Source organism: Dunckerocampus dactyliophorus, chromosome 21 (genome assembly GCF_027744805.1).
Source record: "Dunckerocampus dactyliophorus isolate RoL2022-P2 chromosome 21, RoL_Ddac_1.1, whole genome shotgun sequence".
Classification (NCBI taxonomy): domain Eukaryota; kingdom Metazoa; phylum Chordata; class Actinopteri; order Syngnathiformes; family Syngnathidae; genus Dunckerocampus; species Dunckerocampus dactyliophorus.
The window spans coordinates 6,084,218-6,110,099 of record NC_072839.1 but is presented as its reverse complement, the minus strand read 5'-3'; the positions used below and the strand labels follow the sequence as shown (position 1 = coordinate 6,110,099).

At 40.3% G+C, this 25,882-nt stretch overlaps 4 protein-coding genes across 10 annotated transcripts in view; 2 read left to right on the top strand and 2 right to left on the bottom strand.

Moving 5' to 3' along the window:
• The window catches only part of prkdc (protein kinase, DNA-activated, catalytic subunit), a 77,797-nt gene extending 63,836 nt beyond the window's left edge, over window positions 1–13,961 (top strand). For 2 of the 4 annotated variants that reach the window (XM_054766437.1, XM_054766434.1), the window contains exon 86: window positions 1,428–2,081. In XM_054766437.1, coding sequence (XP_054622412.1) covers window positions 1,428–1,632 — 205 coding nt within the window. In that variant the 3' untranslated portion in view covers window positions 1,633–2,081. The other 2 variants (XM_054766435.1, XM_054766436.1) reach the window with 2 other exon arrangements.
• Window positions 2,082–14,900, bottom strand: garem (GRB2 associated, regulator of MAPK1). 3 transcript variants are annotated; one of them, XM_054766441.1, is made up of 6 exons: window positions 13,836–14,900; window positions 11,132–11,272; window positions 9,800–9,930; window positions 7,877–9,061; window positions 6,491–6,645; window positions 2,082–5,138 (listed from the first exon to the last, which is right to left on the bottom strand). In XM_054766441.1, exons 1-6 carry the CDS (start codon window positions 13,843–13,845, stop codon window positions 4,376–4,378), a joined length of 2,385 nt encoding a protein of 794 aa, XP_054622416.1. In that variant the 5' UTR covers window positions 13,846–14,900; the 3' UTR covers window positions 2,082–4,375. The 3 variants fall into 3 exon arrangements, with proteins under 3 accessions (XP_054622416.1, XP_054622414.1, XP_054622415.1); XM_054766439.1 differs by lacking the exon at window positions 13,836–14,900 and adding an exon at window positions 12,096–12,478; XM_054766440.1 differs by lacking the exon at window positions 13,836–14,900 and adding an exon at window positions 12,096–12,478 and having other exon boundaries at window positions 2,082–5,135.
• On the top strand, window positions 13,466–20,837 carry ncf2 (neutrophil cytosolic factor 2). 2 transcript variants are annotated; one of them, XM_054766442.1, is made up of 16 exons: window positions 13,466–13,700; window positions 13,860–13,969; window positions 14,045–14,153; window positions 15,321–15,455; window positions 15,555–15,662; window positions 16,586–16,645; window positions 16,942–16,985; window positions 18,546–18,687; window positions 18,751–18,816; window positions 18,882–18,936; window positions 19,004–19,047; window positions 19,227–19,375; window positions 19,448–19,553; window positions 20,133–20,253; window positions 20,329–20,431; window positions 20,675–20,837. In XM_054766442.1, exons 1-15 carry the CDS (start codon window positions 13,527–13,529, stop codon window positions 20,418–20,420), a joined length of 1,515 nt encoding a protein of 504 aa, XP_054622417.1. In that variant the 5' UTR covers window positions 13,466–13,526; the 3' UTR covers window positions 20,421–20,431; window positions 20,675–20,837. The 2 variants fall into 2 exon arrangements, with proteins under 2 accessions (XP_054622417.1, XP_054622418.1); XM_054766443.1 differs by having other exon boundaries at window positions 13,467–13,700; window positions 13,887–13,969.
• Window positions 19,416–25,576, bottom strand: dph2 (diphthamide biosynthesis 2). The gene is made up of 8 exons (XM_054766444.1): window positions 25,383–25,576; window positions 25,045–25,210; window positions 24,852–24,964; window positions 24,527–24,747; window positions 21,152–21,820; window positions 20,892–21,068; window positions 20,640–20,774; window positions 19,416–20,245 (listed from the first exon to the last, which is right to left on the bottom strand). The coding sequence occupies exons 2-7, from the start codon at window positions 25,192–25,194 to the stop codon at window positions 20,644–20,646; spliced, it is 1,461 nt and encodes a 486-aa protein (XP_054622419.1). The 5' UTR covers window positions 25,195–25,210; window positions 25,383–25,576; the 3' UTR covers window positions 19,416–20,245; window positions 20,640–20,643.
• Window positions 25,577–25,882: the final 306 nt, after the last annotated feature.

Genomic DNA, 25,882 nt, shown 5'->3' with positions numbered 1-25,882 from the left:
GAAAAAAAATGCATTTCAGCTTTGTGATATACAGGAGGTGAAAAGGCAAATTTTGACCCCATTTTGCTGTTGTTTTAATTTTCCAAACATTTAAGCTTTCTTTTTAATTTTCGTACATTTCCTTCGTATTATGACTTTATTCACACAATATTGTCACTTTTTCCACAACCTAATTTTCCAAAAATTACAACTTTATTCATTTTTTTTGTTTCTCATAGTTTTACTTAAATAATTTGCTTAAAATTTGACTATTTTCCCCCTTTGTTAGAATACTTTTTTCTCTTAATATTTTGACTTCATTCTTGTAAAATCACAGCATTTGAAACATTTCTGCTGATTTTTCCCCCCCAAGTATTTCAACTTTCTTCTTGTAATTCGGACTTCATTTCCAGAATATTTTGACATCTTTCTCGTAACATAACATTTTCAGCAACCTAGTTTTCCAAAAATTGCAGCTTTATTCTTGTAGTTTTTCAGTTTGTTAAAAATATGACTGTTTGCTACTAAAATACTGTACGACTTTTTTCTTTTACTGTTTTGACTTCATTCTTGTAAAATTACAGCTTTTTTTTTTTTTTTTACATTTTCCAACTATTTTTCAACTTTCTTCTTGTAAATTTTGTAATGACTTTATTTCCATAGTACTTTTACATTCTCGTAACATTTTCAGCAACCTAATTTTCCAAAAATTAGTTTTTAAAAAAAATCAACTCTATGCTGCTTAAATCATATTTGTCCTCATAATATTGAGTTTATTTGCTTAAAATGTAGACTTTTTTTTCCCTTGGAATTTGACTTTTTTTTTCTCTCTCTCTCTTAATATTTTGACTTTATTCTCGTAAAAGAGTTTTTATTTGTCATTTCTGCTGGGGTTTTTAAAAATAATTTACCAACTATTTTTCAACTTTCTTCTTGTAAATTTTCCTGTTCTAATTATGACTTGACATATTTTGACATTATTCTCATAATGTTATAATTTTTCACAACCTAATTTCCCCAAAATGACATCTTTAGTCATTGTTTAGTTTGTTTTTCACAATATTACGACTTAAATTAACATCTGTCTTTAATAGGTCAAATTTATGCTACTAAAATGACTTTTTTGTTGTTGTTGGAGTACGTATTTTTTCTCGTAATAGTTTGGCTTTATTCTTGTAAAATTACTGCAGATTTTTCCATTCTTTTAGTTTTCTTGGTAAATTCTATTTTTAGAATGTGCCACAGGCCGATAAAAAAACAGCCGTGGGCTGCAAATGGCCCCCAGGCCGCACTTTTGGACACCCCTGGTTAAAAGACTCGTATGCAGGTCCAAGTCTGCCCTTTTTTTATGCGAGTCGAAAGGGAGTGTGTGTGTGATTGTCTTTACTTTAAGGTCTTACTTTGTTGTCGTACTCGGGTGTGATCAGATGTGTTCTATTTTCGGACAGCGAGGAGCTGAAGCTCGGCTTTGAGAAGGACTCCGCCTTTCAGGGGTTGCAGTCGGTCGCCTTGGGGACGGCGGAGCACAACATTCGTGCAGAGCTGCCGCCTGCAGGTCTGTCTGTGGAGAAGCAGGTGGACTGTCTGCTGGACCAGGCCACAGACCAGAACGTGCTTGGCAGAGTGTGGGCCGGCTGGGAGCCGTGGTTCTGATACACAGTAGGTCACAACAACACATCACACATGCTGACTTTACAGCGATTAACCTGCAAACAATGAATGAAATAAGTAATAAATTACAAATAGGATTTTAGTAGAATTTGGGAAATGATTGCACTATTTTGAAGGAAGTGTTTAAATTGTTGTCATGGTTAAAAATAAATGTTCAGCAGCTAACAGTGGCTTCTTCACCTTGCTACCTGGTCACCTTGACACATTAATACTAGCAACACAAAGCTGAGCCCCCGTATCCTTTTTGTTTGATGGTTCAGTACACCGACTTTCTTTGTAAAGACATTTGAACACAATCATCCTCTTAATTCATTGAATCAGTTAAAAGGTCAACAGTAGCCCTTATTTCCCTCCCCTTTGCTCTCCAATGCGCATGATGGTGTGTTCAGTCCATACATCGTTATTCAAGTAAAATGACTCATTTGAAAGAATTTCTTTGGCATGTACATTCTTTAATATATACAGTATGTAATACTCATGTGCATATGGTAACACAGTATATTGTTTGCTCCTCCACGTGTTCTCCTTGGGGAACCATGGCTGTTGCATAGAACACGTAAGCATCATGTTACCTGCCAAAGTACATACGTACAAGGAATTATGTCCATGTCAATCACGTGGCTGAGCATTACTTTACGTTGTGTGTGTGTGTGGGCTTACAAAAATGAGAAAGAAATCATTTTTACAAAAAAGGAACATAAGCTTTTCTCAATTAAAAAAATATTTGACATTAGTAATCACTTTCTTAAAAAATACAATTGCATATTAGAAAAGTCCAAATAAGCATGTAACATTTCAGGACGGGGGGGGGGGAGAAACGGGCAACAAATGTGGTATAAATGTGGAGGCACCTTCATTTATCAGCCACGTTCTTTTCATACGCAACAACAACACTGCATAGTTAAAGAGGCAACAAACTGCATAAATATACAGCAAAAACTACGTACTACAAGCCGATATTTCATTTCAGCAAAACCGTCCTTCACTGTGCAGCTAAATTACAAAGGAGTATTACGACCACAGCTTTTTTTTCTTGTAATATTCCCACTTCATTCTCACTGTCTCACAATTTCACTATTTTTGTGGCCATAATCTTCTTAAAAATACACCGAACTACACAGTGTGTGTATTTTAATATGAATGTAATACTTGCACAATACAAATGTTTAGCCAAAACGACGTGTGCATTTTTAAGGCCTTCCAGGACAGGCTTCAGGTACGTACCGACAACAAATTAGTACCGTTTTAGTGTAGTGCATTTACGTGTGTTTTATCAGTTGATCATATTTGATGAGCTTTACTGCAGTAAAAGTGCGTGATGCATGTTGGATGTTTGTACAAGTTCCAGTTGGACACGGAGACAAAAAGGCACAATTAGTTTGATGGCAGTGGTTGACTTGCGGAAATGGGACGTGATTTTTTTTATATTTTACCGTTAGAGCAAAGAGCTTATTCTCTTAATTTCCTTCAGTTGTTCTTCAAGGCAGCAACTTTCATTCTCATGTTGACCGTTAAAGCGTTGATTGTTCCCATGACAACGGGCCTTTCACGCGTCACCTGACTCGTCTTCTGTTAAAAGTGTTACTTTAGTCGGGAGAAAGAACTGGTTAGTGTCGCGTTTTAACGGCAAAAAGCAGCACAATTCAGGATAGTCAACATTTGGCGGTGAACGAGGTGGTTTGTGAATCGATACATGATGCGTTTTGCTAGAAAGACATAATCCAAAATCAGATGTTTGTTTACATGGATGATTTTGGTATCAAAGTAAAGCCTCTGATGGTTACTGGAAAAGTGGAAATGTACTTATCTTTACTACTCAGTGAGTTTTAACGGTAGACCAATGATGCACGTACCATTGGAAGAGCTTAGTGTTATCTTTCAAAGGATGTCTTAGTGTTTTGTTTTATGAAATTATTCATGATATGATGGTTGCTGACTGCACGCTTGTTTTGACATTTGCCCATTTAAGTGCTTGTAGTTTGATTTGTCTTCTGTTTTCCTGAAAGTGGTTTGGTTACGTGGATATATAGCATGCGTACATTGATACAAGCGTCGCGTAGCAGGTACCATAGCAACACGCTGCCCCCTGTACTGTCGGTTTAAAGGGGGGGAGCTGAAAGTCGAGCCCTTTTGTGACAATGACAACCTGAAAGGGTCGCAATAATACAATAACCCCGCAGTCTAATCTCCTTTGGTTTGTTCCCTATTTTACTTGGCTTCAATGTGCAGGTGACAAGAATAGAACAAAGTAGCTGACATAACAAATACAAACAAAGTCATTAAAAGTGCGAAATGATTCTATCTGGTTAGCAAATAGCAGTCCCACATTTAAAGGGCAAGATGTGTTCCCTCACCATGCAGTGACCAGGAAGTAGTCTATGGAAGAGGGGGTGCATAGCATTTACAGTAGATCCCCGCTTATTCAGTTTGGGTTTTTGATGGTATTTAAATAGAAAGTAGTTTGACGGCGCTATCTGCAGGGGACAGTGCTGTAGCTATGAATCCAGCAGATCTGGCTCACAAATCAATTGACTCCTCTTCCAGCAGAAAGATGCTTTGACAAGACGTGATGTATACTTTATGCCTGTCACTGTTTCTTCATGTGTAAAACTGCATTTAAAATTCAAAGTAGGGTATGAGAAGAGCATGAACATTCTATGAGCATAGAATAACGGGGATCTACTGTAGTATGACATCCGTACACTGAAGGCATGAGGGTCTTGTGTCATATCTTCGGTCTCCATCCGTTAATGAACTGCATGAGTTTCTTCACCTGCAGTTTGCTGAGTTTGAAGTCCTCAGAGAGAATCTCCTCTGTGAGCTGCATCAACAAGTTCCCGTCTATCTTCTCAGAGGTAAAAACGAAGACGACGTCGTCGGGCAGGCCGATAAAGCGCAGGGACTTGGACACCTCCTCAATAGAGAGGCCGGCCAGGCTAGGCGGGGGCTGCCACTGATGCTTGGAGGTGGAGCTTATTAGGTCTTGTGTAGTTGAGGAGTCCTGCTCGCTGCCAGAGGCTGGTCCAGATGTTGTTTCTGGGCTCTTCTTACTGCTGTTGGACTTTGCTGTTCTTGGGGGTAAAATAGGGCAGGAGAGGCTCTGCTTGGTGTTGCATTCTTCAATGGCTCTATCTTTGTACATTTCTGAATTATAGCTGGACGATTTGGTGCAGGAGCGACTCCGAGACACGCTCCGCAGGCTGAGGCTTTTACTGCTGCGCGCGTCAAACTCCACAAGGCTGCAGGTTTTGGGGTTGCTCGTGGACCTCTTCCTGGGATAACTGTAGTAACTGCGGCAGCCGGCGGGGAGAAAGTCATCCAAAGCATGACTTTCTGTTCCGCTGAAGTTATTTGGCCAAGACAACCTGGAGGACAAGCTCCCGCTCGGCGAGATGGCGTTGGGCTCACCGCCGGTGAGCTGGGTCCAGTTGCACGGGTAACACGAGCTGCTTTTCGGATCAGACACCTCTTGCTCTGATGCTCCACTACTGATGGAAACAAATGACAGTTTAGTCGCATCTTTTTGCCGACCCCATCATGTGACTTACATTCTTTTCAGCAGATGATGATGCCGGTTCAAGGAACAGGTTGACTGCACGTAATTAATTAGTATTAATAAAGGGTTAAAATACTGAACATGATGGACTGTATGATTGCCAAAATGAGCGCGCATAAAGACCACACTCCTTGCACTCGTGGCCTCTGCATAACAGCTCGCCGCTGCTCCCTCTGCAGTCTACGTACTCGGCGTTGCTGAGTTTTGGTGGCCATCTATTCAATGCCCGCCAAAACTCTGCAACGCCGAGCAGGCAGAAGACACGGAGTGACCGCACAACAGGTACCAGCAGGGAGCGGTTATTCAGAGACTGCAAGTTTGAGAAGAGTGGTTTTTACGCACGCTGATTTTGGCACTGATCTGACGACATCGTTTTGAGTACGTTGGAAGTTTAAATGATTTATGGGGAAAAATTGGGATGTATGATGAGTGTGTGTGTGTGTGTGTGTGTGTGTGTGTGTACATTTTTCCCCATTACTGTGCCAAAACGCTTCATAATTCACCAGTAGCGTTCTGGATTTCAAAAATGTGACTAAAAAGGTTTGTAACACAGTTAAATAAAAATAAAAAAGCTGATAACGTGCATGACTGCAGATGGCGTAAGGGTTCAAACTAGAGATGTATCAAACTAGTAGTTGTTTTTTTTTTTAAATCTGTGCGCAACAAAGACTCGAATTGGGCACGTGAGTTTCTGCACATGTACTCTGTGATGGGTGACTCAAGTGAATGATGGAGCACTCGATTCACTTCAGTAAGTGACTCACTCATGAGTACTCCAGTCAATAAAGGGAATCATGTTTCCCATCTTCTGCAGCGGTTCGTAGTGGTGAAGAGGGAGCTGAGGCGAAAGGCAAAGCTCCCAACTTACCCCCACCTATGGTCATGAGCTTTGGACAGTGGCCGAAAGGACAAGATCACGTTAGTTAAAATAGTTAGTTATAGTTAAAATATAGCCTGTACAATTGGGAAAGGGTCTATCATGACAACGGTTTGATCCTGCAAAGGATTTATTCCATTTAAATGATTTAATCAGGGGAAAAACTATTTCAAAACGGCAGAATGGAATGTGTTCGGCCTAGTTGTTGACCTGTGTTTCAAAATGAATGGTGTTCATGTTCTTGACCGAGGGCAGTGAGACCATTAAAGAACTGGAGAAACTATTGTTGGGCGTGGTTGACCAAAACAAAACATCACTTGGCAAGGACAACTGTCATATATGTAACCTTATTTGATCCAACACATCCCAGACCATGTGTAAGAGTACTTATCATGCGTATTACTTACATGCTGTGGAGCCCAGATGAGTAATAGGAGAGGGTTGGACTTGGCGAGCGGGTATCTTTCTGGCGAGGCTTTGACAGAATCGGTACCGATGGCATCTGTTTAAGACTTCGTGGCGGAATTGGCGGGGCGTTCAACAATCGGCATTCTTCTTTCACCTGGAAAGGTATGGCCTGGCTTTTAAACTGGCAGTACCACAAGGGAACGGTGGTTGACTGGAGAACAGGTTGATACATTTCTCATGCTATTTTTAGTGTCTTTTCATGAAATAAATACTTGAGAGTGAGCGATAATAAAGGATAGTTTTTAACCCCCAGCAGTTTGTTGACATCTTATCTGACATCAAAATTTAAAAAGGTGCATTTTGTTAGCCATTCTTCCATTTCCCTTTCCACAACGGAGAAGTCCACCACGAAAGAAGAAAGAATCTTGGGCTCTATGCTGTAACTTTGAAGGTAAGTGGCAGTTCCTTTCCTGTTTCCTCTCCCACTCTTCTTCCCTTGTTTTTGATTTTTGACATAACCACAAATCTCCTTGAAGCTAACGTTACTCAGTGTTTCCCACACATTCATTTACTTGTGGCAGACCACCACAAATAGATTTGGTGCAACCTGTTTTGCCCTCGATCATAATCACTTTATAAAGGGACTGTGTGTAGCTCGGCTTGTTAAGTTGTCCGCCAGAGAACAAGATGTAGCAGGAGGACTCCGACAACTTGGCGACTGTTAGCGAGTAATCAGACCCCTCAAGATACTCTTTTTCAAAAAGTGACGAGTGACGAGACCCAGCAGTTTGTCTTCTGTTTGGTGGATTTATTAAGCGGGGGCAGAGTCGGAGAAAGTTATGTATAGGTTTCACTTTTAAATGGGGTGCGTTCAAGGACTGCTGAACGAAGTCCGAAATCTTAATGCTTCACGAAAAACATCAATCAAAAGATGTAAAAATTCTGGGCTTTCTACCAGACTGACATGTCAGCACATATCGCTCTTAGCGTGCTCAACGTACTCATAGGTGGCTCGGTCTTGTTTCTGGGATTCAAAAAAAAAAAAAAAAAAAGACGAAAAAAAAGCGACAGAAGAAAGTTAATTTGTAGTGCCAAACATATTCTTGTGCTTTTCACATTTTTTACTGTCATTATTTCTCGCTCCTACGGCGGCCATTTATGGAAATTAGATGACGTAATCACACCACCAACCCGCCAATGCCACATAGATTGCGGTCTTGTGGGAAACACTGATACGTCAACATAAACGGCCCTATTTTTCATACAAATGACCCCTTCAGGTCTCATATTGTATGTTGATGTATTGATGTCGACTTAATGGGTTTTCGACTGTTCCGATATTGTAAGGAGGAAGACTGAGTAAAGTGAAGACAGGTGATACTCACAGCTTCGGATTTGGGTGGGACTGGCGGCGGTGTGAGGGACACATCCTGAGTCGGAAGTGATGCGAGAGGACTCGTGACCGGGTAAGACAGGCTCGCTGCGGTTGTAGCGCAGCCGTTGTTGAGACCTCGGATTCCCTCGGTTAAAGAAGACTGGCTTCTCAGGTGATCCAACCACAGCTCCTCATAGGGAACATCAGACTTGATTGATGCTTGCTGGTTCGGGCAGTCCAACATTTCGGGAAGAAAGTGTTCATTTTCCGCCGAGTCCACTGGAACGCTGTCCGAGGGCAGAAGGGCCCAGTCGCCACACAGGGTCATGCATCCATGCAGGTTGACCTCACTGTTACCATGCAGGTTGCTACCGTAAACGCACACAGAGAGTCGGTGGAAGGACTGTGTCAGTTCATCCCGGGCGTACGTTAAAGAGCTGGGAATCTGCATGCTGTTCGGACATCCGTTCGAGGTTCCGCCGCCGCAGCAATTACCGTTCCCGCTGCTCTGCTTTTTCGGGCTCTTCCCCTCGTCGTTCCAGTCTGTCCGCACGTCCCGAACCGCACGGGAATAGTCGTCAATGTCAAACTGCTCCTGGCAGAAGGAGAACCAGCGATGCACCATGGTGTCCAGCCACAACTCTCCTTGCAGGAGCTCCTCGGGGATAATAAATCGAGGCAGAGCCGTATGGAAGGGGAAGTGGATGGGGATTATTTTGTTGCTTCGCAGAACGCAGCACACAACCACAGTCTTGGTCTGGATGTTGACCAACTTGTAGCGATGGCCCTCTCGGATGAGGTGGAGGTCATGCTGGTTGCGAGGCGGACTGCTGGGCACCGTGACGTTCACCGGCAGCCGGGTTTTCTCCACGATGTTCCGGATGGTGTGCTCGCCGTCCTGCATCTGGAGCTCAAGCGGACTGCAGGTGCTGAAGCGGCCTTTGCACTGGAAAGGTAAGCTGATGCTCTCGTTGGTGCGATGGTTCATGCAAATCAAGCAGGGCATCTTGCCCCGACCCATCTTGCTGATGGAGTTTAGCTTGCCGATCTTCTTGAAAATGGTGTTAAATCTCGATTTTTCTTTGGAGGTCTTGGCGTAGAGGATCTCAGCTTGGCCCATTAGTGTCAGCTCGTCGCCAGTGCTTAGTGTTATATTATAAACTTCAGTGTCTTCATTGCATTCCCCTGAAGCCATCTGGAAGAAATCGCATGATACCATCTTTAATTATCACGTACACATGCACACACGCAGCCAAGCTAAGGCAGGTGTAAAGCGACCGCTTCCCTACAGTTAAAAAGTGCATCTGCAAAGTATGCCCAGCGTAACGTAACATGTTATGGCCTTATTATATGATCATCATTATATAATGTATTATTTTTACCCCCCTCAAAATTCTACACACAACACCCATTAAAATAAGTATTCACAGCTAGACCAAACATCCATAATAGGAAGCAACAGAAAAACAAAATAGTACGACCACTCCTCAGACGATCTGTGAGGAAGAAATGTGTGACCACATTGAAGTAGAAATGACACCACCATAAATAAATAACAAATATAGAGACCTGCTCTCTATGAAAGATCCTTGAATGGCTTGAGCTGGTGTTGCATACACATGAAATATACATGTAACCATCCATTTAATAGCCTGTTGTACATAACAGCAAAGTACAACCACAATAATAAACATTATTAAGGAAAGTTGGTCAGTTTATCTTGAGATCCACTGAAATGAGTCTGCTTTGACAACTAATTGCACTGGTTTACTGGTTTGACTACCCAAAACATCACTTACTGGTGTGACCAGTTAAGGCTGCGTGGGAGCGTGTGGTGCATCAAAAGCAACTTCACGCTTGGGAGCCTGAAACGTGCTTGTTTTCATTCCTTACGCAACCAGTGCACCAAACACTTGCAATATATTAGCCATACCTTAACATTGAATGTGATTTCTTCCATGACGTAAACCCTCTCGGGGAACGCTTTGGCCACCTCCTCCACACTGTTGAAGTATTGCACCGGCTCTTTGACGTCTCGATCCTGCTCCAGTAGCTTAAATTGACCTGCAGCAAGGCAAACATGTCATATTGAACGCAATGACGCTTCACTGTGAGGACATGACTGGGGGATACTGAAGCCACTATAAAGCAAGCGTCTATGTATAACTAGTAGGGGTGCAACGGTACACCTTAACCACGGTTCTGTACGTACCTCGGTTGTAAGGTCACAGTTGGGTTCATTTTGGGTACAGTCGGGGAACAAAATGTAAAAGGTAAAACTGCTTAGCTTTTGTGTTTGTGCTTTTGTTTAAACTGCAACAAAAAACTGCAAACTGGTGGCAGGTCATTCTCCAATAAATTAAATTCTCAAAATAAAAATACTGATGTAGCACACAGACAAATTGAAGGATGCGGGGGCCACTTTGATACATTTGTACACTAAAAAGATGCTAAAACAATCCACTGTACAGTAATCCCTCATTTGTCACGGTTAATTGGTTCCACACCCGACCGTGATAAGTGAGTTTCCGCAAGGTAGCGTTCCTTATTTCTAAATTTAAAATTTTCGTAGTTAAAGCATAAAAAAAACCTGTTTACTACTTTTTAAATACGTTTTTATAACATTATTAGACCCCTCTAGACATGAAATGACACCCCTATAGTCACCTATACATTCATATTAACCAATATAGACATAATAAGCGATAAAATGCATAATAAAGACTCACACATGTTAGCATTGGGATAGTTCCTTCTTGTTCTTCCTTTTTTTTCCTCCCGTTTCTGGACAGTACTTCCTGCAGTGGCTATTGTCTCAGTGTAACACTGACTAGTGTGGAATACTACATATCACATGTCTGAATGAATCTTATTTGTATTTTTGATCGTTTCAACATTTTTATGCTTGAAAATGATTAATTTAGGTAAAGGATGCGTAATTTGGGTTAAATATGCTTTTTTTGTTGCTAATAGGCCATAGTCAACCACAAAATATCCATCCATCCATTCAGCACTCACTGAGGAAGGTGATATGTGCTTTCAATCTCTGGTTTCTCCTTGGCACTATCGGTAACTATGACTCCCACTAACCAAAGGCTGTTGTGCACTGTATTTGTTTAGCAAGTAGACGCGTAACGACAAGGCACACTACCTGTCCCTCACTTTTAATGTGTACTGTGCGGGGAAGAGTACACCCCTATACCGAAACAAAAAACCTGATTAGGAGTAGTGTGCATGTACCGTTACACCCCTAATAACCGCTTACCCTCATAATGAACAGGGATCTCTATTTTCGGTCCAATCACGTAATGTCCTTCCTCGAGACTGTGAGCAGTAATGGTTGTCCACTGACGACAGGAATGAATCAAGAGGTAGTCATTGTCTCTGAGCCCTTCCACCAGCTGGCCTGAAATAGGAAAAACACTAATCATTTACTCCGAAAGGCCAATTGTTTTCCCACACAGTTCTTGGCAACTTCATGGTGCTTACTAAGATGGGGACAAAACTGTGTCCACTCAGAATATCAGTGGCAGTGACAGTAAGTGATGGAGGCCATATTACAATAAATACTAGATGCAATGGTGTTATTAGCATTATCTTAATTGGGAGCTATTGTTTGAGGAAAAATATTTACAGCATATTATTGTACTTAATATTTAACTCCAAGACTGCCTTTTTACAAATTAGGGATGGATATTTGGCTAAATTAACAATTGATGTAAATACATAATGTATTAATTTTAAAAACGGCGACCATTTGTAGTAATAAACAAACATCAGCTATGCGACGCTTTTAGACAGTTATTTGCCAGCAAGTACCTTTTCAGCGGCATTTAAATTCATTTACATTTAAATAGCTCAAAGCATCATTGAGCTATTTAAATTGTTCTTGTTCTGTTTTATTGCCAACTACTGCACGTTTATACCAACTTTGCAAGTAGAATTTACAACAATAGCGCAAATCAGAATAATGATTCCTGGAAGATCTGCACACACACTGATATGCACATTCTTATCGTGTTCCACAATAGTAACGCCTTGTTAACAGGGCTGTGTGATATGAGATGAGTTTGTACGTCAACGAAATAGTTTATAAAGCAAATAAAACGTGAAATACAATCACGCCACAGTCCAGACACTAACTCTAATCAGCTTACCACGACACTTCTAGGAAGGTTAGTAGCTAGCTAGACACTCAAGTTAGCTGGGAGGCTTTTAAAGTGACTGACCGTTGTCCAGCTTGACAATTTGCGGCAACCGATAAGCGCTGACAAGTTGATCTAACGGCAAGGACGTCGTACTCCATGTAACATCTTTTAAATTGTTGTACAACATTGTTCCAAGGTCCATCTTGCTAGCTTGCATTAGCCCACAGCAAGGCTAGCTATGTGTAAACACGCTCACAAAAGGCTACACGGCGCTAACAAAGCAACCGAAACGCACCAAATCTTCATTAATGGCTTTGTATTTGGCGCCATTGTTCCTTTTTTTTGCATAATGTTGCTTTTTCATCTCTTTACGTATCATTCAAATCCGTAATCTGATAATGAAGCAGATCCATGTTTATTTAGCTAGCAAATAGAGCCAGATGAAAAGCGGAAATGCGTAACTTTTCCTACAAAGTAAGAGCAATTATTTACTTTTGTGGTTCGTGCACATCCAGTCTACTGCTTAATTTTGTTTGATTGCAATAGAAATGTATTTACTGTTTAATGCCAGTCATCCGAATGTTAATAGAAGAAACAGTTTTTAATAACCGGAAGCTCTTATTTTGCAGTAAAGAAGAACGCTCTACTGCTCTTTAGGGGTGGGCGATACTACACATTTTTATATCTATTTGAAACCAAGCAAAACAGGGCCAGTACTGCTAATACGAATACAGTTTTTTTTTTGTACTTCGACAAACGGTAAATAATTTATTTCCGTAACTACACTAACATTTTCAGCCACTCTTTTGTTAAAACTGCATCACAACTCCAACACGCGCCAATAGTCCTTGTCCTCGTCCTCCGAACCACATTAGACGCAAGACAGCGAGGTGCATTCATGGACACTCTGGACATCACAACAACGTCGTCATGCGTGCATGTGTGGACGAAACAAACAAACACAAAACCAACAAGTTTGGTAACTTCGCAACTCTTAATGCGGAAGTGTGATCGGAAATACCTGAAAGAACATACAAAACACGTCAAGTAAACTTAAATTACGTGGCACCTTTGAACCCCCCATTGCTCAGTGTGATTGAAATGTTATGCTATTACTAGTGTTAGGCACCTGTGGTATCCTTTAGCCTGATTTCCATTTTTAGTTCATTTGGAGCTGTTAATGCTTATAATAAACACAAATGCATCCTGTCATTTATCTTTCTGCTAATAAAATAAGCGTAAAAATTGACATTTTTCAGACTTGGTTCCAAACAGTGATTAATCAAGATGAATTAATTTGAAAATTGATTTTTTTTAATTGGAAGTATTTTTTTATTGGATGAGATTATTTCATGATTCAGTCAGAAGCTCGAAATTGCAATAATGAGGCAAGAGTGGTGCAGCAATGAATGTCATCACACTTCCTGCTTTCTGTGGTACAAACCAGAGGAGCTTCCTTCATTTGCTGTGCCACAGAGTCCAGTCGACTGTATCGCAGTCGGGGACGATACGATGTCTTTTTTGGACACTCTGCGCCAGTGGGATGAGGCCGTAACGTGTGTGGACAGACAGGATTTGACCGAAGCGCTCCAGATGTTCTTGGCCATCGAACACCCCAACTCCAAAATCTGCTTTAACATCGGTTGTCTTCAGCTTCTAAACCAAAACCTGGATGCTGCTGAAAAGGTACTTGCTGCCTAAAAGCGTTGCATAGCTGATGTTTGTTTTGTACGCGACAGAGAAAAATGATTTGTGTGGAACTTTTGCCAAATTCTGTAATCCGAAAGTGCAAGTCACTAAGAAAGAAGAAGTGGAACTCACCATTTTTCATTTGTTCTTGTGGAGGAAGTGACTCGGACTTGTCGTTGTCAGGCCTTTGATTGCAGCATAAGCAAGGACGAGCATCTGGCCGTGGCCTTCTTTCAAAGAGGAATCACCTTTTACAAAAAGAAGAGGCACGCTTCCAACCGCCATCATCCAACCACATGCACCTCGATGTGACTTTTAACTTGATGTGTTGCCTTTTAAAGGTTCGAGGAGAGTCTCGGTGATTTCCAACTTTCCCTGAAGGCCCTCAGGGGCAACCAGCTGATCGATTACAAAGTGCTCGGTCTCAGATACAAATTATACGCATGTGAGGTGAGTCACTCACGCATTGCTTGATGCACAAACCTCCTTTTCAACGTCAGTGCGTCATGTTTGGATCAGTTACTTCATTTAAGATGAAGCAATATGCGTGTGATATCAGTCAACCTTAAAATAACCTGTATTGGCTGACGGTAGCGTTTACTGTAAAACACCCTGGATGACGGCTACACAGTATCTCCCTGCAGGCCTCTCGAGGAACCAGAAAAGCAATGAGAATCATGAAGAATGTATAATAAGTACACTGCAAGGAAAAGTACATTACATTAGATCCCTGCTTCTCAGACGGGTTACCTTCCAGGACCACCAGCAAATAGTGAAGAGAACGCTAGGAACTGATACGCCGATAAAGTCTCGTTTTGTCATCTGCGACTCGCTGACACACTCGAACACGTTTCAAGTATAGAATGTATCGGGACTCGCCACTAATGAATGACAATGAGATGATTGATGACGGTAGTGCTGCCGTAGCCAAACAAACTTTGGCAACTCGGCACAAATATGGTGCATTCAGGGACCGCCCAACAAAGTGTAAAATCTCAATGCATGATGAAAAATAATAATAATTTGCATAAAGATAAACAAAATTGTGGCCTTTTTTAGAGTTAATGTATTGCTGTGCATTTGACCTGTATTATCACATATTTACAAATTACTGACTTAATTTATTAATTTTAAAAAATACTGGTAATTAAAAAATACAAATGATTAAAATATAATGTATTTAAAATTATTTTAATACAATTAATTAAAAAAATACAAATGATTAAAATATATTTATGCATTTAAAATTATTTTAATACAATTAATTAAAAAAAATACAAATGATTAAAATATATTTATGCATTTAAAATTATTTTAATACAATTTAAAAAATACAAATGATTAAAATATATTTATATATTTGAAATTATTTTTAATAATACAATTAATTAAAAAAATACAAATGATTAAAGTATATTTATATTATATATATTTAAAATTATTATTAAATTATTTTTAATAATACAGTTAATTAAAAAGTTCATCAAGTACTAATACAAAGTGCGGTTACACAGCAAATGTTGAATCGTGACTATGTGAGGATCTAATGTTCTTTTAAATGTGCAGTAAACTATTCTAATTCTGGAACAAGTCTCGTAATATTCTCAATTTTGGCAGGTTCTGCACAACATGGCCCTGGCTGAGGCACACTTGGGTCAGTGGGAAAGAGCCCAGAAGAACCTTGTGAAGGCTCTTGAGTACAAGACGGACGCCAAGCTCAACATCATGGACCGTGCTATGCAGTCTATCCTGGTCTGTTATCACTACCATCAATACGAAACAGCGATATTGTGACAGTACTCATTGGTTTAGCTCGGTGTTCTCTTTATTGACATAAAACGTCACCACCAGAAACAGAAAGTTTTCAAAGCAGTAGAGTTTCCTTCCACTGTGCTGTTCAGACCAAACAAGCACTACGTTGCTGAGCTGGAGAAGAAGGACTACCTGGGAAAAGCCAAGGTAACGTCCGCCGTGTCATCAAATCTTTAACACGGAGAATTAAGCGGATTTCTGCAAAGCAGGAGCCCTAATTCATAAATAAAATATTTCCGTAGTTGGCGCATCGAAAAGCTGTTGGTGACTTTCTAAATACGGTTAACATTATTAGAGCCCTCTAGACATGAAATAACAACCCTATAGTCACCTTCGCACTTTAGAGAAGATAAGCCATTTAAGACAAAACTCATGCTCATGTGTGTCGCAATAAATGTGTTCCGAATGTGTGGAAGACAGGAAGTGACGTCGGCGGTTCAGAGTTGAGTTTTTGCTTGTCGTGAGTTATGGCCGCAACAGTAGCCCGTATTATTATTGTGGTGTTATTATTGTGCCTGCTGTTCAGGCGATCAAGTCCGGTGCTTGTCTCAACAAACAATTACTGACACCTAGTGGCCAATGAAGAATAGTACATTCAGTTAGAATGCACCTTGTTTGTAGTTTAGTTCATTTAGACATTTTTATGCTTGAAAATGCTCCAGATAGGCCAAAAATACATACAATTTGCTTAAATATGCATACGTAGTTTTGACTAATAGGTAATATTCAACCATAAAACAGCGTGATTTATTTATTTATATATGTTTGAATTTCGCAACTTCACTCTATTATGGTTTTTCATACTGCAATGTGGCGAGGGACAACTGTAATGGACTCACCCATAAAAAGCACTAAAAATGTCTATTTTATTTTACATGTATTCTATAATATGCCTCTGTTATTTAACACATTTAAAATGCAGTTGTATATATTAAAAAAATAATTACCAGTATGCCATAAAACACCAGTTACACATTATGTCCTGTCAAGGAAAATGATGTGTGAATTGACTTGACAGCGCCCTCTGGTGGATTCATAGCTGGGTTGTTTTTGTTGTTTTTTTTTTAAAGGTGGTGGCCTCTGTTGTCCCTCAGGATCAGTTCTCTGGATTTGCCCCTTTGCAGCCACAGGTAAGGTATAATATACAGAACCAACACTTGTTAACCATTGATGGGACACACACTGAAAGGCTAAACCTGAGGAAACGATGGCAGTGCATGAACTAACGTTTCATGAGAGTAAAATGACCAAATATGGTTCCTTGCCCTTTAAAGACCTTCAACATTGTAATTCTTCAACTTGTCAAACTATTTCGGTGATGTGCACTGTGTCTCAAGTCTTTTGGTTTGGTTTTGTTTTTCTTTTTAATTAACCATTTCTGCATGTTACTGTTTGGGTAACTTGTCATATTTCTCCCCCCCCCCAGTCTGAAAAGGGACCTGCTGCTCCTAAGGAGCCTGAGGTGCTGAGGTAGGATTACAATTTCGATTAAAATCCAACATAGAAGTCATATTTTCTGCAATTAGTATGTTTTTGTTCTCATTAAGGATGATTTCACCCATTTTTGCAACTCATACATTACACTCATACAATTGCAACTATAGTTAATGGCAAAGAGACTCTGGCTTTATTACTGGAATAATAATAATAATAATAATAATAATAATAATAACAATCATACAGCTGTTGTCAGTAGACCAGGGGTGGGCAAACTGCGGCCCGACAAGCATCTTAAACCAGCCCACCGGGCAGTTCCAAATTCCTTGCTGGAGCCTATTCCAGCTGACTTCGGGCGAGAGGTGGGGTACACCCTGGACTGGTCGCCAGCCAATCGCAGGGCACATATAGACAAACGCTCACATTCATCCCTATGGACAATTTAGAGTCGCCAATTAACCTAACATGCATGTTTTTGGAATGTGGGAGGAAACCGGGGTACCCGGCGAAGACCCACGCACGCACGGGGAGAACATGCAAAGCCCCCTACGGGCATAAAAGCACCCATATCTTCCCGCCGCAAGGCATGCTGGGTAGCTTGTGGTACGGTTTCTCCCAACATTTTGCCGCGTTTGTCGCATTTTTAACCCTATGTGGCCCATGAGTCAGACAGTTTGCCCACCCCTGCATTAGACTCATGTTAGAATTCTACGTAACGCAACAGCTAACAGCTCAACAAAAAGTATTTTAGAAATCGGGCAAATCAGAAAGATATGAACATGCCAAGCCCAGCATAGAGTTTATGCTCATTAATACATCCATAAAACAAGTACTCATCTTCTACTGCTAAAACTCACTAGACAGCAGGACAAAACAGTGCAAAAATGAATTTTTATGGTTAAGAATATTGTCTTAACTTTGCCGTTTTCCCATTCATAACATTTGTATATGAACAAACTCCCGTTTTTATGTTTATTTTGGTTTATCATTTTATCATGGTTTGACACAGAAATGATTTCCACCAGAAACAATGACACTTTCACTATGATAGGCCCATAAACTAATGACACTTTCACTACGATAGGCCTATAAACCGCCCAATTTCGGAGAAGCGTATTGGCCAAATTGAAATTAATAGACAGAGTTTTGATTCTATTGGCTGTAAACGTTTGAAAGACATTATCACTCATGGTATCAGATGTTGCAGAAATATCACCACTGCATAATTTGAGCCAAAATGACTCACGCGTGTCCAAGTGTGTTATAAGTCATGTTAACATTATTAAATAAAGTAGATTTTAAGCAGTAAAACTGTTTTGCCAGGGTGTGTAAAACTTAGCTCGAACGTTGCTCCACTTGATTTTATGAGCAAGAGCTGATCAGGTGTTTTTAGACTGCAGCAGCATGTTTATGAAGAGGAATTTAACTATAAATTCATATTCCTTTCATTAGATGAAAATGAAATCTGCAGTTTTTATGTAAAAAGTATGTCACACACGTCGATCCTTGTTATTTTCATACCAAGAACATGGACGTAGATCTTTGAGATGTCATGAGAAACCTTATTTATTTCACCTTGTCCCCTCTTTTAAGGACTTTGGAAGGTGAACCCCACATCGTGCGCTATGAGTTTATTCCCGAGACGAGCGACGAGTTGGCTGTAGTCCCGGGCAACGTTGTGTTTGTTCTGCAGAGAGGTTCTGACAACTGGGCCTCGGTGGTCTTTAACGGAAGAGTAAGCCCACCACGCATAAACGTACAATGAAGCCATTCATACTGAATCTTTCTTTTGTTACAGAAGGGACTTGTTCCTTATAATTACCTGGAACATTTGGAAATGTCCTTAGGCGCAAAGCAGACGCAGGTGAGAAGCTTGCAGATTGAAGCCTTCAAACAATCATTCATTGTCCTCTGTTGAATGGAAAACAGGACATATCAGAACCTCCAGATCGGGAACCACCGACCAGGCCAGAAAGGAAACAAGGTACATGATGATTATTAACCTTTTATTTGATGAAGTACAAGTCATCTTGTTTTTTTTAATCCAAAAGGTGTTGTTCGTGGTGACAGCAGCAGTGCAGACTTGCAACAAAAGGTACGCAGTAGGGATGTCCCAATCCGGTTGCCGTATAACGTTGGTAACGCGCCTCAAAGCTAATTGCCACTCGAGACACGTCCGCGGTGAAGTTGAGATCGGATCGGGACATCCCTGGTACGCAGTCCAATAAGAAAGTAAGTGTCTTTCAGAAGATTTGTGTCCTTCCGTACTTTCAGGAAGCCCAGCCTGCTGACAACTTGTGTATTGTCAAAGTCTACCACGCGTTCAACTTTGCAGCGTGTCTACCAAGCGGCTCCACGTACGCAACACTGGCAGACAAGATCAGCAAGAAACTCAACCTCTCTTCTTCGTCCATCGTGTTGAGGTATGGTGCACGTCCCCCCCCCCCCCCCCCCACGACTAAGCCTACGGGAGTACTAACGGAAGTTCTTTACAGTTTGACTTCAGATGCAGAAAGTGCCATCGATGAAGACACCGACATGGCGAGTGTGTGGAGTCATGCTGGCAGCAGGCGCCTCACCTTGTGGTGTCACACCAGAGACGTGAGTACACCTTATGGGACTCCGCATGCTCCTACAAAAATACAGTGGAACCCGCTTACGTCGACATCCCTTGGATTGGCTAACTCAAGCCAAAATAGCTTTGACTGTGCTGGACCCTGCTTTCATACAGTCTTGGGCAAATGAGTAAAAAAAGTAACAGAATTATTGCTTCACATAATATAATTAGTTAGCGGGAAAGGTAAAACCTTTTAAATATCTGGCACATAATGCAGTAAGTTAAGGCATGCGGTGTGGTACTTATTTTGTAAAAGTTGCTAAATGTCAAGTGTTTAGAGTTAACATAATTGTTAGCGCAACCACAACTACTACTTTGTGTCAAGGTCACTGAGTAACTCACAAAACATGGGTCTGCAGGTCGTGAGTTTGAGACCCCTGGTCTAAGCGGACTGATTTGATGACCCCTTTGGGTCTCAAATTTTATGTGGATGTCAGCTTAAGCGGGTACTTTTAGCAGTAAGAAAAACACGGCGGAGCAGGACTGGAGTTGGGTCGACAAACGGGTTCCACTGTACTTTAAATACAGCATTGTTTGTGTGTGTGTGTATACTTGCTGTGTAGCTTACTGCTGCAAGGACACACAACACTGAGATGACTTTGGTGGCACTTCATTCTTATGAGTCGTCCAATCCTGAAGATCTGAGTTTTACTCAAGGGGATAGAATCACATTGATCTGTAAAGGTAAGAGCAAATAATTCCTTTTGCATTATAATGATGCAGGCACGACAAAATTCATTTTTGTCTTCCAATCCACAGTCAACCAGGACTGGCTGGAGGGGCATTGTAACGGAAGCACTGGCATCTTCCCTGCCGCTTTTGTGGAGGAGGTTTCTACGAATGGCCAGTGATGTTCGCGAATGTAAGTTGCACGAATCTATAACAGCAGATCCCTGCTTTTTGCGAATGGTGAAAAAACTTGAATAACAGACGCATGCATAAAATGCCTATTTTTGATACCCTAAATCCAGGGGTGTCCAAAACTTCTCGCATTTCTGCTGTTTTTTTTAATTCCCAATAGGCAGGGATCTACTGTAATGCAATTTCAAGTAATATAGTATGTGACTGACTGTTTTATCGTGGAACTGCTCCTTCTTCTTCATAGGCGATGGCGATGCCTCTCCTGCCTTGCACAGCCTTCAGCACAGGCGTCTCCCCCAACTTCTGCTCTAAGCCACGCCAACTCCGATGGGCCAGAAACGATGCTGAAAAGAAACAGAAGAAAGAAAATGTACTTTTGGCCGTGCAAATCAATAAACCACTTTTTAAATCCATCCAGTGATGTCTTCTATGCCTGTAGAAGTGGTTTGAATGACGCCTACCTGCTGAGTTGGGGTTGGCCACAGTCAGCGTCTGGTTCCTGAGGACCACTGAGGAGCTTTGTGAGTTGACAGGTTCTGGGTCCAGCTTGTAGTTCCTCAGAGCTCCTGTGATTAAAGATACGTCCGTCTGGTCGCAGTCCTCTTGACCCTCCGCCAAAGGCACGTGGCTTTGCCCACCTACAGATAAAAACATCCATGGACGTCAAAATCACTCAATTTGCGTGCTTCACCTCTGAATGTGCGATCCTTCAGTAACCAACCTGGTAAAAGATGTCGAAAGTCTGTGACGTACTCCTCAGACCACTCCCTGTTCCTGTTGCAGGCCACTTCCATCTCGAACGGCGTCACCACGGGTCGGTAAAACTCACCGGAGTCCAACAGCGAGTTCTCGGGACAAGCGATTAAAACAAAAATGTCAATTTCCAGGAAGTTGGCTAGCTTGGCCACGTTGAGCTTCCCCATGGCGAACATGTAAGTCTTCTTGCCCGCCTTGCGGATGGTCTCCTTCAGCTGCTGGATTATGGACAGGTACTTGGCCACGCCCAGCGTGCCCACCAGGATGCCCACCACGTTGGCATCCTTTGCCCTCTCTATAGCGTAGTAGCGCTTCATCAGCATGCGGTTGACGCCGGCCGACTCGGTCCTCCCCGTCGACGTGGCGGGGTCAAAGGAGGAGAAGCAGCAGCGGTTCCAGGTCATCATGAAGTTCCGTAGGGTGGCTCCTTCTTGGCCGATGTAGAACACGCCGTAGTCCTTAATGGTCAGGCCACTCTTCAGGCAGAACTGCCGTCCAAAGTGACAAAGCTGATTGCCGTCCTGTTCTTGGTCTGGTTCTCTTTTATTCAGGCCGTAACACAGCTCGCCTTCCACGGCAAGTTGTGACGTGACAAGGTTTGGATAGTCTCCACCCAACATCGTCACAACGCCATCTGAGGAAAAACCACCACATCATCACCAATGTTGTTACGGTAATCAGGTTACAATTGCCTGGAATGTAGTCTAACACATTACAGTTCCACATGGAGAAACACACCTTCCATACACAGGCATAGATAACGCTCATTAGGAAAGCACGAGACCTGAGGAAGCAGGGAAAGACTCAAAGCACAAATCTACATCAAAATAAATGGAGGTCATTTAGATATCAGCGATCTGGATACGTACACATATTACTATGACAACAAGAATAATGGAGGACACACCCTACAAGACAGACCAACACGGCTAGAAGGACTACATTCAACAACAATAACCTCGATATAATTGTTGCAAGGGCCAGCTCAATAAAGAGGAACTCATGTATCGTACTCAGCGCCACTCACAGTACAACACCGAAGACGGAGGATGTGGATATCAACAGGGGAGAAAGGATAGGATCAATAGAAAGGAAAGGGATTTGGAACATGAAGCATTCCATGTATGCTGTATGCATGTTTGGAAGAAATGAAACCATTCATGATGAGATACAAAGTCAAAATGAGGAGAGATTATGAGAGACAAAAGACATAAAACGTCTAAATTATGAAATAAAAAGTCAATAAAAAGTAGAAATAACAAGATAGTCCTAATTAGAAGATAAAACGTCACAATTATGAGATTACAAGTCAAAATTATGAGATAAAAAGTTGAGAAAAAAATAGAAATTAGGAGAGTTGTAATTATGAGACAGACAAAATGTCAAAATGATCAAATAGAAAGACAATAAAAGGTAGAAATTACATGATAAGTCATTATTACGAGATAGGAAAGTCCTAATTATGAGACAATGACATAAAAAGTCAATAAAAATGAGAAAATACATGATAATGTCTTAATTATGAGATAAAAAGTTGATCAAAAGTAGAAATTATGAGTCATAATTACAAGATAGGAAAGTCAGAATTATGAGACAAAACGTCAAAATTATGAGATAAAGTCAATAAAAAGTAGAAATTATGTGAGAAAGTTAGAATTATGAGACATAATAATAATATAATATAATAATTATGAGACCAAACGTCAAAATGATGAGATAAAAAGTAGAAATTACATGAGAAAATCATAATTATGAGATTAAAAGTCAAAAGTATGAGATAAAAAGTTGATAAAAAGTAGAAATTATGTGAGAAAGTTATAATTACAAGATAGGAAAGTCAGAATTATGACATAAGTCAATTATGAAATAAAAAGTCAATAAAAAGTAGAAATTATGTGATAAGTCATTATTACGAGACAGGAAAGTCAGAATTATAAGATAAAGAGTAAAAATTATGAGATAAAAAGTCGATAAAGTAGAAATTATGTGAGAGTTATAATCACAAGATAGGAAAGTCAAAATTATGACATAAAAAGTCGATAAAAAGTAGAAACTGTGTGAGAGTTAGAATTACGAGATAGGAAAGTCATAATTATGAGATCAAACGTCAAAATGAGATAAAAAGTAGAAATTATATGAGAAAGTCATAATGAGATTAAAAGTCACAATTATGAGATAAAAGTTGATTAAAAAGTAGAAATTATGTGAGAAAGTTATAATTACGAGATAGGAAAGTCAGAATTATGACATAAAAAGTCAATAAAAAGTAGAAATTACATTATAAATCATAATTACGAGATAGGAGAGTCATAATTATAAGATGAAAACGTCAAAATTATTGGATAAAAAGCCAAAATTATGAGATAAAGTTGATAAAAAGTAGAAATTAAGTGAGAAAGTTATAATCACGAGATAGGAAAGTCATAATTATGAGATAAAAAGTCGATAAAAGTAGAAATTACATGAGAAAGTCATAATTATGAGACCAATGACATAAAAAGTCAATTATGAAATAAAAAGTCAATAAAAAAGTAGAAATTACGTGATAAGTCATTATTACAAGACAGGAAAGTCAGAATTATAAGATAAAGAGTAAAAATTATGAGATAAAAAGTCGATAAAGTAGAAATTATGTGAGGAAGTTATAATCACAAGATAGGAAAGTCATAATTATGAGATAAAGAGTCGCTAAAAGTAGAAATTACATGAGAAAGTCATAATTATGAGATTAAAAGTCAAAATTATGAGATAAAAAGTCGATAAAAAGTAGAAATGATGTGAGAAAGTTATAATTATGAGACAGGAAAGTCAGAATTATGAGATAAAAAGTCGATAAATAGAAATTACGCAAGAAAGTCAGAATTATGAGATTAAAAATCAAAATGATGAGATAAAAGTTGATCAAAGTAGAAATTACGAGTCATAATTATGAGATAGTAAAGTCTAAATTATGAGATAAGTATAAATTATGAGACAAAGACATAAAAAGTATAGATAAAAAAACTGATAAGTAGAAACGAGGTAAAAAGTCGAACTTGTAAGCCTGTGCATGTGCCGGGTGCCATTGATGAAGGCTCCAGCGAAGAAGGCGGCACATGCACAGTTTGTATCACATCATTTCGACATTTAGCTCGTAATTAGGACTTTTTATCTTGTAATTTCGATTTACCATTGGGATATTTTTTTTTCTTTCAGTGGCGGAAACGCGCTTCCATAAAATACGAGACACTATGAAAGTACCGAATAGTATCCTGAGATTATTGCATCACTACAGCCCTAAAAAGAAGGTAAATGAGGTGACGTAATGAGGTAATCAGTAGAAATGTGTGTGTGATCTTACCAATGGCGTGTGTGTATCTGACATCATAGAGTAGCAGTACGTAGGCTTGCGTGTCAGGGTACAGTTCTCTGAAGGCCGAGGTGCACTTCTCCACGTCGATGTGTCCTCTGTCAAAGATGTACATGAGCGGCAACCTCTTGGAAGGGCTGAGGCAGGCCCGGCCGTAGTGCACCATGCAGTCGGCTCCAACGTGCTCCGCTGCCACCTCGTCCACACAGCAACTGACCAAACCAAAAATATACACTTTTATTAAGCAAACCAACAAATATGAGCCATTTTAATGGCATTCGTGTTTGCTGGGATGTAAAATCCTTGGTGATCTTACCTGCCGTAGGATGTATCTCCTAGAACGAATACTTTCGTTTTAGTTATTCTCTCAATCTCAGCTGCAACTGAAGTGGAATCGTGCAGGAGGTCATCAGGAAACTGCAGGGCTACCTTCAAAGTGTAGCCCACAACACATCGGTGAAGTTTGTGTGCATTTTGTCTGGGAATGTTCAAGCAAATACTCGTGTCACCTTCTCAAAGTGATTCTGAGAAATGAAGTCGCAGGTCTTATTGATCTGATAGAACTCATCGAGCTTTTCCAGAGGAGTGGTACTCTTCACTTGGACGTCAACCTGACGCCGCATTACCGTCTCCGAGTTGCCACTGAACGCATCAGCCATGGCGACACAGGAAGCACTGTCAACATAAAAACAATAGCTTATCACATAATGGTCACGTTTCCAGTTGAGTTTAACCACCATTTGCACATGTTGACAACGTTCACATTGTTCGAATTAAATACTATCGACTAATAAAGTGTAGCGTTTATGTGACACTGACGTAATTACATTTCATAACTATTACTTACGTTCTTTGTGTGGACTTAGCTTATCGGGAAGCTAATGTTACTCCATTCGTCTCCAGTTGCCGTGTGACACTTTTAAGTATTATTTACTATGACTTCATAACAGTGAAACGTTTTTTAAAAAAAGTAATATGGTATTAATTTAGCTACAAGTACGTCGTTTGACAGACACACGTGTTAACAATAATGATACTAAGTCGTTTCCGCTAGAATTTACACTTCCGGTTCATCGCTTTTTCAAAGTAAAAGTATAGAAAAAGCGCCATTCCAAGTACAGACATATTAATTAACGAGTCAGCGTTTTTTACATAACTCCACCATATAAGTTACGTTTGTCATGGGTATTTTTATAAACATTTTCCCAGAATGCACACATTAGGGTCATTCTCCATTTTGGTCAAATTTAGTGCGGGTTTTATTTTGAAAATCAGACCCATACTGTATTTCCGAGCTATTTTCGTTATGTTTTGTTTTTCCGTCGTGTAGAAACACTTTCTCACAGT